At 43.2% G+C, this 13,762-nt stretch overlaps 1 protein-coding gene across 1 annotated transcript in view; it reads left to right on the forward strand.

Annotated features, from left to right (window-relative positions):
• Mtmr7 (myotubularin related protein 7) overlaps positions 1-13,762 on the forward strand; it is an 80,529-nt gene that overhangs the window by 35,258 nt on the left and 31,509 nt on the right. Inside the window, exons 5-6 of the mRNA XM_057752456.1 lie at positions 6,395-6,523; positions 9,777-9,911. Of these exons, the coding sequence (XP_057608439.1) occupies positions 6,395-6,523; positions 9,777-9,911 (264 nt within the window). The remainder of the gene's footprint in view (positions 1-6,394; positions 6,524-9,776; positions 9,912-13,762) is intronic.

Genomic DNA, 13,762 nt, shown 5'->3' on the forward strand with positions numbered 1-13,762 from the left:
GCAAGGGAAGGGAGATAGAGGTGTGGAGGGGCGGCCGAGAAAGAGGGAGGGCGAAAGAGATAGAAAATATGAATGATAATATCATGGTTTAACTGTTGTGTGCTTGTGGGTTTGTTTGCTGAGGCTCAAGCCCAGGGTTCTGAGCATGCCTGGCAAATGCTGTACCATACCACTAAGATATACTTCAAGCCCCCTCTTCTGTATTACTTTTTTTCCTTTGTTCATAGTTACATAATTTAATATTTATTTAAATAGTGCCTGTGTTTATTGAACACTCATAGTGACTCTCTGAATTGCCTGTTCACATTCTTGCTCCCTTATCCTAGAAGATTATCTCAGTATATTGTAGGTACTGTTTTGCTTTAGGTAATTGTTACCATTCATGGAGCTATTAAGGATACATTCAAGCATGTTTTCTGATCTTCAGAACTTCTGATTTGTTTTTTTTTGTTTTTGTTTTTTGACAGTCTCAGGCAGCCCAGGCTGAACTCAAACTCACCATGTAGCCAAGGATGGCCTTCAACTCCTGATCCTCCTGCCTTTGTATGTCAAGTGCTAAGGTGTAGATATGTTTCTCATAGCTGACTTATGGAGTGCTAGAGACTGAACCCAGAGCATCTGAGCTGCATCCCAGCTCTAATCATTGCTTTAATCATGATTTATACTTTTGTATATTGCTACTCTTTGTCTAAGTGTGACACTGTATAAAATCTGCAATTAGCATTTCACTAATTACGATTGTTATAGTTTGAGACTACATCTTATCCTAAAATCGGATGGTTCTTCACTATTCTCCAGAATATCTCGGAGATACAGATTGTTTGAGATGCAGATGGTTACTCCTGATATTGAATCTTCTTTGTAATTATGCTTAAATTCAATAATTGATACCTTACTTAATCTTTGTGAAGGCGTCAGGTTAATATAATTAGACCAAGTTGTCCTCTTGTTAAACTCAACTTTTACACCAAATGTTTTATTTAGCCTTAAGATGAAAGTGAAGGGAAACCCAGCTCTAAAGCAAAGGAAGTCGATGGATGTCTTTATTTCTAAAGCGACTGTGTGACTCTTCTTGATCAACGAAGAAAATACTGCGAGCTGCAGCCAGTGAATTGTATTTTCTTTTGGTGACTTACCCCTCAGAGCTAACATCCCCAATGTGACTCATGCATAGTAACCGGAGTCCTGTTCTACACAGACTGAAAACCATGTGTCACACAGCGTTTCTTTTCCAGAGTAACACACAGCAAAAACAAGGCCGGCCATTTACAGAGTGTTATACAGAAAAGGTGGAAACCGCGGGATTTTCTGACTTGAGAAATACAACAGACTTGACTTTATCTATTGCCCGCCTGATAGAACAGAGATTGTCTACATAGTAAGTTCTGGCTAGCCATCCATTGAGGAAAATTCCATCTTAATCCACTTCATGACCTTATGATTAAGAAAAATATGTATTTCCCCTCTTGCTTTATGAGTTATTTTATACTTGGCACAAGTCCTTTTAAGTGGGTGGCCGAGAGGAACTTGCCAGTGATGGAGGTGATGTCAGAAGAGTTCTGCTATGCTCTGATTGTGTGGTCTTGGGCAGGTTAGTTACTGTCAACTCTGATGTCAACGCCACATGAGCCAGGATACGTGCAACACTTGCTCGTGGCAGTCTAACTCCCTAAGTACATTCTTTGTTTTATATACAACCCTGAGATTACCTTTATTCAGGTAAAGTAATTGGTGTCTATTACGTGGTTAGTATTTTAGTCAGGCTGAGGATGAGCTCTGTGGTAAAGCACTTGACCTGCGTTCAGAGGGCCTAAATTCTGTTCCTGGAAATGGGGAAATAGTTTTCAATCTTCCTTGTAATATAACTTAAAATATGATCTAAACCATCTGTTTAATCAGACTTGTTTACTCCAGTTCCCTAAAGCTAAATCTTATCTTTTATTTATAAATTACTTTATGTTGCTCATACTCTTTGTCATAAATTCCTCGAAGTAAGTTATAAGGCCAGTGTTTCTGTGTAGATGTACCTCAGTTCCCGACAAGAAGCTGCCCATTCGCATCTGACTCAGACACCTTGGATAGCGTGGATGGATAGCATCTTGAGTGGATATCATCTGTATAGGTAAATACATTTACTGGAAGGTACCCAGGGCAGTAGGGACCAGTTCTGAGAATGTGACATCTTCACGGCCCATCTCTCTGTTACTCATTTCTGCCTGGGTCTAACAGTAATTCCCATAATAAAGTAAGGACGTGGTAGCAGCTTAATGATTGAACGCAGGAGTTACCTAAAAAGATTCCTTAGGGCAAGACCCCACTGATACACATGGGCCTTTAAGGCAGGCTAATTTAGTGAGAAATGCAGGCTAATTTATTTAGTGAGGACAAAAAAAAAAATGTTTTCTTATTCATAAACAATAGCCCAACTTGTTTCATTAACAAAGTCAAGTCAGAAGTAAAAAGCAAGAGAAAAACATGCTTCAGTCTTGTGAACTTTTCCCATTTTTCTCTGAATTTTTCCTTTTGATTTTCAAAACCAGACAGAAATGTCGGGTGATTCCTGAGAAATTTTAAAATGCAGTAGCATAAATTATATTGTGTGACGCATTTGTCGTTACCGGGATTTTGATTACAACTCTGTGAACTAGTTGTAAAAGTGACAGCCATGAGATTTCTAAGATTGACAGAATTTCTTTCCAAATTTGCCACCTTCATCATTTTCAGGCGTGCACTGAACTCCAGAGCTCACCTTACACAGTAATTCTCCCCTCTCCCCTCTCTGCTCGGCCTGTGTTTAGGTTTCTACTTCCCATTTTAATGAATTAGACTCCTTTAGATACTGCACATGAAAAAGAATCATGCAGCGTTCTCTCTCATGTGATTCTATTGGCTTATATGGCAGCATTTACTTCCATTTAGGATGGACGGTAGTCTGAGGTGAACAGGAAGCATTTGTTCATCCTTCCGCTGATGGATTTGGGAACTGTGTTTGTCTCTTGGCCCCCAGCAGCAGTGCTGCTTCTAGCAGGGCCGTGTGAACACACCTTTGCAGTCTCCCTACTCATACGCTTATTTACCAGAGTGAGGTTTCTGCCTCATGTAATGATTGCATTTTAAAAGCTGCAAAGACTTTCCTACTGTTTCTTGTGCTTGCATTGCTTTAGAGTCCCAGCAGCATGTACAAGGTTCTAGTTTCTCTCCTTCTTTGCCAACAATTGTTTTTGGCTTTGTCTTAGCAGTGGCCAGCCTGACAGTTGTGTGGCATTTTCTCAGTGTAGAGGATACTTGTTTCCCTGCCAGGGTAGTTAGTGCTTCTGACTGTCCTTTCCTGTGTGTGCTGACTGTGAACATCTTGAGGGTGTTAAGTCTCCTGCCTGTTTTTAGCCAAGGCATTTGATTTGTTGACATGGATTTCTTTGTGTATTCTGGAGAGTAAACCCGTGATTTGTTTGGTTGCCTTTGCATTCTTTTGGTTGCTCCTTAGATGCATAAAAGTTAATGTGCAATGTAGTTTTGTTTTTTCTTTTTTCGCCACTGATTACACTTTTAACATAATCCATAGGAAATGAAAACTAGATCTTAACGTGAAGCGATTCCTCGTAGTTTTTTGCGTCCTGCAATTACATCTTTAATCCATACTGAGTTCATTTTTGTAAGGGTTAAGGGCTCACCTTTTCACTTCGGGTGTACATTTCTAGTTTTTCCAGTAACCAGATAAGAAGCCATTTTTTTCCAAGAACAGCTTTGGTCCCTTGTTAGGGTCCGCAGCTGTGTGATGTTTATTCACGAGCCCTCCATTCTGTTGCTCTGTTTGTCTTTATGATAGTTTCATATTCCTCGGATATCTGTGGCTGCCTAACCTGTCTTCAAATTATGATGTAGGAATCCCCAACTTTGTTCTTAAAAAAAAATGTTTTGATTATATGGAGTCTCTTTAGAATGCATATTAGTTTTAGGATAAATTTTTGTGTTTTTGCAAAAATGGTCATTAGACTTTGATAGGATTGCCTCTAGTCTGTAGGTTGCTTTGGGTAGGGACATTGTAGCCATATTGGGCCTTCTGATATAGGAATTCAAGTATCATTCCATTTGTGTCTTCAGTTTCTTTATAAGTATTTGTAGCTTTCAGGATAGGACTCTCAGTTTTCACTTGAGAGTGATACCTGCTTTAAAAGAATATATCTCATTCTTTTCAGCTATGTAAAAATGGTGATTAGAACTCAAGTAAATGGCACTGGAAGCCTGAGGGTGTTATCATCATTAATTGATTTAGCAGTTGCTTTAGCGTCTTGGAGATCCTACTAGAAAATGCATCAGAATGCCAATTACTTGGCTCATAGACTAGGGCTCAGTGCTCTGAAGAAACAAGATTTAATAGAGCTGTGTTCAAGAGACGAAGTTGTGCTAGCCAATTTGCAAGCTTGGAAATTGTTGACTGGGCCCGGATAGGGGAGCTTTGACCTTTGCATCGGCCGACATGAAGGTCCACGGTCTCCTCTGAGAGTAATGGCTCTGCTGTTCTAGAAGGTAGTGTCTGTCTTGTGCAGTCGCTAATGCAGAGACAGCAGGACAGCCTCGGAGTTTTGGACTGGGCTCTGTCTTTCCCTAGTATCATTTCAGCCATGGGGTACACAGTGGTGTGGCCTGGACTACACTAGATATTTTCTGGCCTTGGGAGAACTTCAGGAGCTGCAGGGTCCTTCACTTTCCTCTTGATCTCCAGAAACTATGTGCAGTATTTTGAAAAGTCTTCCCTAGTACAGATTGTTATTCCACTTAGGCATTAAACCTTTCAGTTTCTTCGTGTTGTTATTAGGAAGAGGCTAGGTAATCCTCAGTTTACTGAAAACCTACTTCCTTTCAAAACTGGTCATTTTCAGCATATGACAGTCTGCTGGGTGATCACATGTTTGACCTGTGGGCCAGCAGGAGTGGTTTGTATTAATATTCTAGAGCTTGCTTGCTTGAGACAGAGTCAGACACTAGGCTGGAATCAGGAAGGAAGTGCAATGTTCTGTGGCCCCATTCTTGCTGTCTGGGTACTAGTAGGCTGGGCTCTCCACTTCTGGAGCAGGGCTTTCCTTGAGAGTGCGAGCCCACCTGAGATTGAAATGATGCTTTGGACCTGTGGTCATTCCTTTTATGGCCTTTTGCTCCATGATTTTGAGCTGTCTGGTTAAGAGAGTTAGTGAAGGCAGGCAGGGATAGACGGAGTCTTGACAGGAGGCTGAGAACTCTCATTTGGTTTCTCATTCCCTTCAGTGGCGACTTGTAGTGTGGTAAGAGTGGGTGGTGTTGGCTAAAGGATCCGTAGTTAAAGTATTACTCTGTTGCTGCACCCATGTGGATTCTGTTGCTATGACTCCAAAGATGCTTGACTTCCAGGAAAAAAAAAAAACAAAAAACAAAAAACAGTTGCTTGATGAAGCCCAGGAAACTGCCATCTGATGGATTGACTGATGGGAAAACCAAACACCGACAGCCAGCAGCACACACCATTGCCAAGTGCTGGCATTTCTTTTGGCTCCAGTGGTTTATAAAGTGCTCTGTCATGGCTGTTATCTGATTGTTTCTTCTGTCCACCCCTAAAATTTCATTACTAAACTATCACCTTTGGAGATCAGAGAACCAAAGCATCCGGTGTAGTTTGGCTCTTGAAGGTTGCAGAGTCACAGATGCCAGACCATGTACCAGGCAGCTGATTTCTGACTCTCAGTCCTATGATCCTCGAAGGCACCAGGTCCCATGGGGAGCAAACGTTTACTATTATAAAATCAACACACTTGAAACACAGATGAAGCTGGTACATTGTGTGGTAATGGGAGGTGCACTATCTACAAATCTTCTTAGGGGAGGACCCGGGAGGAGACTTCCTGAAAGAAGGTGGGACTGGATAGGCTGGGAGAAGCATGGAAGGAACCTGAGAAGACCAGGGACAGGAGTGTTCAGAGAAGGCTAAAGAAGTACACAGTGTGCCAGGGACACAGAGGTGACCTGAGGATGTAACTGCTGTGACTACATTTTCGGAAATTGTCCCCACACAGGCTGCCAGTCAAACATAGGGGGCTAATGTTTCTTCAGCCATTAGGATGCAGAGTTGCAGTTTGTTCCTTTTTGATGAAAAATTGTCTTCCCCATGTAAAGAGCCTTTGGAGAGAAGGACATTGCACAGTGACGCCGTCCAGTTATTCTGCGTTCCCTCAGGATTTGTCACAGACTCGGCAGCACTTCACTTCTCAAAGTGACTTCAGGTTTCCTCGAAACAGCCCCCTCTGTAACTTGATTAGGAAAGCGAAGATTTGTAGCCTTCAGGCATGTCGAAACGGGATTCTGGGGTCCATTTACAGTGTAATGCTTGATTGCCTCAACATACCGTTCTGTTTTCTGGTGACAGGTTTGTGACTCTTACCCCACGGAACTGTACGTTCCCAAATCAGCCACAGCACACATCATCGTGGGCAGTTCCAAGTTCCGGAGCAGACGGCGATTTCCTGCCCTCTCCTACTACTGTAAAGAAAGCCATGTACGTCTCAAAACAGGCCTTTGTTTCAGTTGGCTTTTAGGTTTTTATCCTGGATGAGAATTTTTCTAGCTTTCTCTGTCTCTCCTCTCTGTCTCTTTTTCTCAGTGTGTATTTATTTGAATTCTCAGTGGTACATGGGTATCCTGTGGATGGTGTGAGGCAATCTAGTTTCATGTAGAAACTTACCTTCCATGTCTATTTGGCAATAAAACAATGGCAGACTCAGACATTACCTAAGTGTGTTCAGCTGCCCGAATGAAGCTGTCCTCTGGAGGTGCTATGCCTGTCTTTCTGACCCTTAGATGAAGAGGGCTTTAGTATCAGCCATCAGTTCCTCACTCCACGCAGTGGATGAGGAGGCTCTCAGCAGGCTCTCACTTTTAAAAGGAAGGTCCAAAAAGCAAGTGTGACATTTCTGCTCACATCCTGTCCACCAGAACTGTGCAGAGAAGGCAGGAAAATGCAGTCTTTGGGTAACCATGCAAGAAACTACAATTTAAAGCTCTGTTTCCATGGGAGACAGAAAAACAAACTTGGAGGAGTAACAGTATTCTGTGCCATCAGCTATAAAACATACTTGGCTCAAGTCAGGCAAAAAGGTTTGATTTTCGTGGTTAATATAGTTTTATATTTAAAACCAAGCAATACTCTCTGTGTGCGTGTGCACACGTGTGTGTCCACATATGTGTACATATATGTGATTGTATATAAGTGAATGTAAATTTACCTACAGTCAAGGTGGATCAACAGCTGTCCGGTGATAAAAGGAAGTTTCCAAAAAATATTTTGAGCAAGGCATCTCCACCAGAATAAGGAAACAGCCTTCTGGGTTGCCTTCTCCAAAAGACCATACTTGTTTAGCAGTGGGTTCTCTTCATGGAAAGGGTGCCTGTGCATCCTCCACTCTTTCCCCAGCCATGAAATGGGGCCTGGAGAAACGTCACACTTGCCTGTATTATTTAGCTCCTCATATGTTTCAACCCACACAGGAGTGGAACAGTGTTTAGAGGCAAAGGATGTTGTGACTCCTCTTTCTTAAAAACAGAAAGTTGTGAGGTTTTGTGGTGTTATACTTTAAATTGAGATGCTGGTATCGTTGACATTTTATGATGAGGTGAGAGAGGACAGGAATTTAGGTGAGGGATAGAATTGATTGTTCTTTCTTCCAGCAGCAGTATAGACAGAGTATTTAAACAGTGAGTTCAGGTCTATTCTGCTCCCTTTTCTGAGAAAAGTGAACCTTTCTTGGGTCAGTGTGATATCACAGGGTAAAGGTACAGTGTGCCTCAGATAGGATCAGATCCTCAGAAGGTATCTCAGAGGCCAGCTTAGTCTAATGCCCTCCGTGCCTGCTTCTGCCCTGTGTTTCCAGCAGCTAAGACTATCATTGAAGTCGGGGATCCTCTGCATTGGATTTAGCTGTTCCAGCAAAGGCTTCGGATAGACTTGTTTCCGAGCATCCCTTCATGATGTGGTTACTCTGGGAAAACACTGCCCATGCAGGCCCTTGAGCTCCCGTTCTCACATCTCTGTACACACTAAAATCTGAATTGCAGGAGGAAAAATAGTCATGTGTGTTCTGAAACAACATTTGGATTCCAGTATCATGTTTAAGTATATAAGAGCTTCTGGGTGAGGGCTTGTCCTTACGAAGTCCCATTGCTGACCATGGATTTCTGTGACTGTGTGGCTTTCCATGCTCTTTTTGATTGTTATAACCTAGCCATTGAATAAGGGTCATGTTGCGGTTGCACAGGGAGGTGTGAAAATGGGGTGCTGTGGGGGGGTCAGGCCTTGCAGTATTGTGACAGGGAGGCTGTCCCTGTTCCTACTGGAGGTTTAACTGATTTGTCCATACCTTAGGCTGGAGGAAAACTGAAACTCCATACTTCAGTGACCACGAGCTGCCACAGGCTGTTACGTCAGGAGACTTATGTGACAGGGTCCTTATCAGTAGGAGCAGTGTGTGGAGAGAACTTGCATTAGGGTTTCTTGGTTTTGCCAAATATCAAGGCACCCCATGACATTAATTTTAATCCTGTTTCTGTACATGGGCCTTGCGGAGCTCACCATCACACAGACTCTCTTTGAAATCAATCAGCTTTGCAGGTCATGGTTAGAGACTTACTTATGAGCCGCATTCTGAGTATGTTTGTTGTTGAGAGTTATGTTAGTGTTTTTAAGAGTTATTTTGCTTTAAGTTATATACAATATGGTCTCCTAAATTCACAGCATAAATTTTTAGGGAACAAAACTCATAAATGACTTAGCACCAAGAAGTCCATGTGTTTTTTCTCACCCCTACTTATAACCTTCTCCACCTGACTGCTCCCTCTAACTTCCTGTCAGCTAGTTTCTGACTCAGCCTCCTGGCCACAGGTGAATTTTATTTGTTCAAAAACATCTTTGTATCATTAAACTAATGTCCCAGAGCATAAACAAAAGTAACGCAGCTTAAAATAATATTCTACAGCACTAGTGTTTGCGTGTACACTGCTCACCCTCTCTGCATTGGCTTTGGGTTGCTTAAAATAGTACCCGAAGTAAATACTTGCTACGATGGACTGTTTATGGATAGATGACAAAAAAGTCTAAGTGTATTCAATATGGTTCAGTACTTTTTATTTGAATACTTTTGATCCACGGTTGTTTAAAGCCACAGCTGGTTAAACCCACTAGTGCAGGACCTGGGAAATGGAAGGATGGTTGTATGATGTTGGAATGGAAGGTCAGGGAAATGTCAGGACATGCTAAGAGGAGTCTGAAGAAACTTCTTGTTTCTAAACACTGTTACTGAGCAAACCTGATAGTGACGTGGGCTTTCATTACTGGGAAAATGTGACCCTTAGAATTGATTTTGGGTGCTTATGATCTTTTAAATAGACTAGGATAGAAAATGATAAAAAGCAGTAAAAATTTTCCTCAGTCTTGCCATTAATAGTGTCTTGTAAGTTTCAGGAGAGTAGTTACTCTACTTTCAGCAGTGAAAAGAAACAATATTATTGAAAAGGAAAATAGGTTGCTTAAATAGCTTTAGGTTTCATGATTTGAATCCCATCTAAATATCTTCACACATTCCTAAGGTCTTACACAGAAAGCTTGCCCATGTAGAGGGTTCTTCGACTTTGATTCATATTTCCACAAAGTCTAATCCTATTTCCAACATTGGTGTGGGGTGCAGGCTAACCAAGGATTCCTTGTTCTGGGGTGGTCTTCTCTGATGTCACTGTGTTGCTGTGGCCTCTTCCTGCAGGCCTCCATCTGCAGGAGCAGCCAGCCCCTTTCTGGCTTCAGTGCTCGGTGTCTGGAGGACGAGCAGATGCTCCAAGCCATCAGGAAAGCCAATCCCGGAAGTGACTTCATTTATGTTGTGGACACGCGACCCAAAGTAAGTGTCAATATTTTCATGCATGTCTGTCTCTGCAGCCCTGAGTCCCAAGGCTGGACCGAACCAAAGCTTAACTGATACCATCCCTTGCTGTCATTTTTAAAATTGTTGTTGCCTTTTAATCCATGGCTGTCCAAATCAGCAACTGTAATTACCCCCTGCTATCAGCAGCGGTTAAGCCACAGCCTAAGATAATTCTGTTCCCTCAGGTACTGACTCTTTCAAAGCTAAGAAGGGAACTTAACTAAATCTCTGTCCCTCTAAAGAACTCAAGATTCAAGGTTTGAGGTGCAGTTCTGCTCCTCAGAGAGACTTTAAGCAGCTCACCTCCTGTGTCTCCCCAAAATTCTTGTGCTGCTCCTCGCCCCTTTGTAAAAACCCTTCTCCACCTGGCTCCTCCGTGCCACCTCCTGTCAGCTAGTTGCTGATGCAGCCTCTTGACCACAGGTGAATTTTATTTAATTAAATGCATCTTGGCATCATTAAACATGTTCCAGAGCGTAAACAAAAGTAACACACCTTAAAATAATATTCTACAACAGTTCCTGGCTCCGGTTGCTTCATCTTCAAAGTGTTGTTCTTGGCATGGTCAGACCGTGGGATACCAGGGGGCTGCCCTGTTCGTATATCAGCTCCTGAAGGGGCTGTGTTGAGTGCATTTCTCTATCACACAGTAAATGGGTGCAGTTTAGTTTTACAGGTTGCCTCCCTGAATGGGTAAGTTGTATGACATGTGAATTAAATGTCAGCAATGCTATTTTAAAACAAACACAAGGGAATAAAAGCTTGACATAGGAAAGAGATAATAGCTCCAGTCAGTTTAAAAGTTGAGCCATTATGAGTAGGCGCTTCGTGACGAAGTCGTAGGTATTTATAGACATAGTCTTCACATCTTGCCACACCATATGTACCAGGCCTCTGCCTTTCTAGTAAACTTTCACTGCACAACACAGACAGAATCTCCAGACCAGGGAAGAAGATGCTAGAAGGTGTGTACTTGGAGGATGTGAAAAGGTCTTTAACTTCTATTGTTGCCTTTCAGTTTGTGCCTTTCTGTCCGAATCAGACTTGGACCCCTTCCTCTGACCCTGACCACCCTCCTGCCTCCTCCCTGTGTCTTCTGCATTCTCTGAGAGTTTGTACCTCTTAGACGATATTCTGCAGCCAGGCTCAGGATGGGGAGGGAAGCTGGGGCTTTACTGAGTGAACTGGAAATCCATCTCCTACCCTGCCTTTCCAGCTTTACACAGAGATAAACAGACCTGCTAACTGAGGAGCCAGTGATCCAGTTGGCTGTGTGCCGTAAACCTTCCCCAGAGTGTGGTAGCTGCAGGGCCAGGCCTAGTCCATATTTAAAGCCAATTAATCCTCAGGATTTGATGTGGAGAGTATATTTAGTACTCACTCTGTTTATTCTAGTGATAAGAAGTTTGACTCTCATTCATTAAATAAAGTTAGGTATCTTCTCATATAATCCAGGCACACGCACACACACATGGTTTTTAAACCATTTGCTTTAAGCTTTCTTTCTTCTTCCTTTTTTTGTTTTAAGGACCATGACTATGCTGGTTGATCCCCCCCCCCCCCCCCCCAGTGTGTTAGGCATCCTAGGTAGCCATGAAAGGTTTGCGTGCTGACGTGCAAGCATTCCCTAGGTCCTGGCTCCTGCACTCAGATTTACTCCCTAGTATACAGAGAAAGGCTCAGGAGGCTGCTCAGAGGATCCTGATCCTTGGCCTTTGAGCAAGGCTAAATCCACACAAGAGTTTCCCAAGCCACCCACTCAGATGAAAGCCTTCTGAACTGCTCGCTGCTGTGAGAGTGATGGGCAGCAGAGGCCGTGACATCCTCAAGTATGTATTGTCCAGAGTCGCCTCAGGGCACTTGCTTCTGCTAGAGATGGGTGCATTGAAATCTAAATGTGTCAGAACAGTATTTGCTGAGGTCTCAAACAAGGAGTGTTCCATCACATTGCAGCCTTGTCTTTGACTGTATCAGATGTTCGGATTTCAAAATTTATCAGATTTCAATGAGCTTGCAAAAGTGTTAAGTGCTTTTTATTTTTATTATTTATTTTTTTTTTGGTTTTTTGAGACAGGGTTTCTCTGTAGCTTTGGAGCCTGTCCTGGAACTAGCTCTTGTAGACCAGGCTGGCCTCGAACTCCCAGAGATCCGCCTGCCTCTGTCTCCCGAATGCTGGGATTAAAGGCATGCGCCACCACCGCCCGGCAAGTGCTTTTTAATTTAATTCTTGTAAGAATCCTGCAGATTAGCAGACCTCCTTTCTTTCCCTGGGTAAGGGCTTAGCTTTAAAGAGGTTAAATAATTCACCAATATTGCACAGTTTAGGGCTGAGACCACATTCAGTCAAATACAGGCTTATTTGGCTCCAAAGACAGTGTCTCTTCTGTTTACTAAAATCCTCTCTAGTGGACGATGTCTCCACTTCAGGATACTATAGAGGGTTGCCACCTCAGTTGGCCACACACCCAGTGGAACCAGAGACACAGCTGAAGAGCCAGCCCCAAGCTTAGCCAAAATCACTTCAAGGCCAAAGGAGCAGGAAGGACTTTGAACTGTGCCCTGTCCACCTAGCAGCTGTGGAGCAAGTGAGTCCTGAAGGCCGGGGTGAGGTTGAGATCAGCCTGTGTCACGCTCCGGCTCCAAACACTGCTTTGCGGTTATGGCATCTGTGGTTATTGTATTGTGTAACAGAGTCATGGGGTGTTTCTCTTTCTCTGGAGATGAGGTAGTGTCTGTTTACTGGGTTCCATGCAGGTGGCATCTTCAAGACACAACTGTGAAGATTAGGGGTGTCTAACACGTGGGACCATATTTCCTGGTCATATATGCCTCAGCCTTGCAGGGCCAGTGACAGATGTCGGAGAATGGGCGAGTACCATTGTGTTTTGTGGCAGGCGAGGACAGTCATCACTCCTTTGTCCATGAATGGATGGAGCAGTGTCCTTTGGCTTAGGTCAGACCTGAGCAAACCTTGCTGAGACTTACCTGCACTGAAGGTCCCCAGTGAGGGGCTCTGGGCAAGTGTGCTGGTAGGGCTGCAGGAATGGGCTCATGCCATAGTGCATCTTCCGTGTGCGTGGAATGGAAGCCTACATGTGTGCTTTCAGAAAGTCACCCTTTGGATACCCATGCTAGTAGAAGAGAGAGATGGTCAATAAGTATTCACCAGAGAAGCACTGTTAAGCAATAAGACAATTGTAATTACCTAGCTTTGCAAAGAGCTATTTATCTAAGCGCTTTCATTCCATGGGGCCCCTTCTACCAACTACACAGGAAAGGTGAACCTGGCAGAAAGCACAGGAGGGGAAGAGTCCTGGAGAAAAGCGTTCGTCAGTCCACATAGCCTGTAGATACGGAAAAAGACCGTTTCACATCATATGTGGGTTGAAATGTAAATTAACCTGAATCAAGATTTCTGCTTGAATATAATCCTGATACTCTTAAATATGCACAAGCCGCCTCTAGATGGGGAGGGGAAGAAGTTGACAGTATTTGTAGGCAATAGAATCATCTAGTATTTCCATGAGTATGCCACAGTTAAAGTTAGTAGGTCATAGTAAGATGAGGGGAGGAGAGGACCATCCTTTGACAACCTGTGTCAGGCTTTGGCCCAGTTCTTCTGCTAAAGTCAGCTTCACTATGGTTTCCTGTTCAACTCTGAGCTCAGACTTTGCAATGATTCGGGCATACAATGTAACTGGTATGGTCCTGGACTCCAAGGCTAGGGTGGGGACCAGGCCTTCCTTCAGCTGGCTCTCCAGACCAGCACTCACTGGGGATTCATGGATGTGATTCATGGGTTGGTACAGAACCTGATTGTGTTTCTT

Source organism: Chionomys nivalis, chromosome 20 (genome assembly GCF_950005125.1).
Source record: "Chionomys nivalis chromosome 20, mChiNiv1.1, whole genome shotgun sequence".
NCBI lineage: Eukaryota > Metazoa > Chordata > Mammalia > Rodentia > Cricetidae > Chionomys > Chionomys nivalis.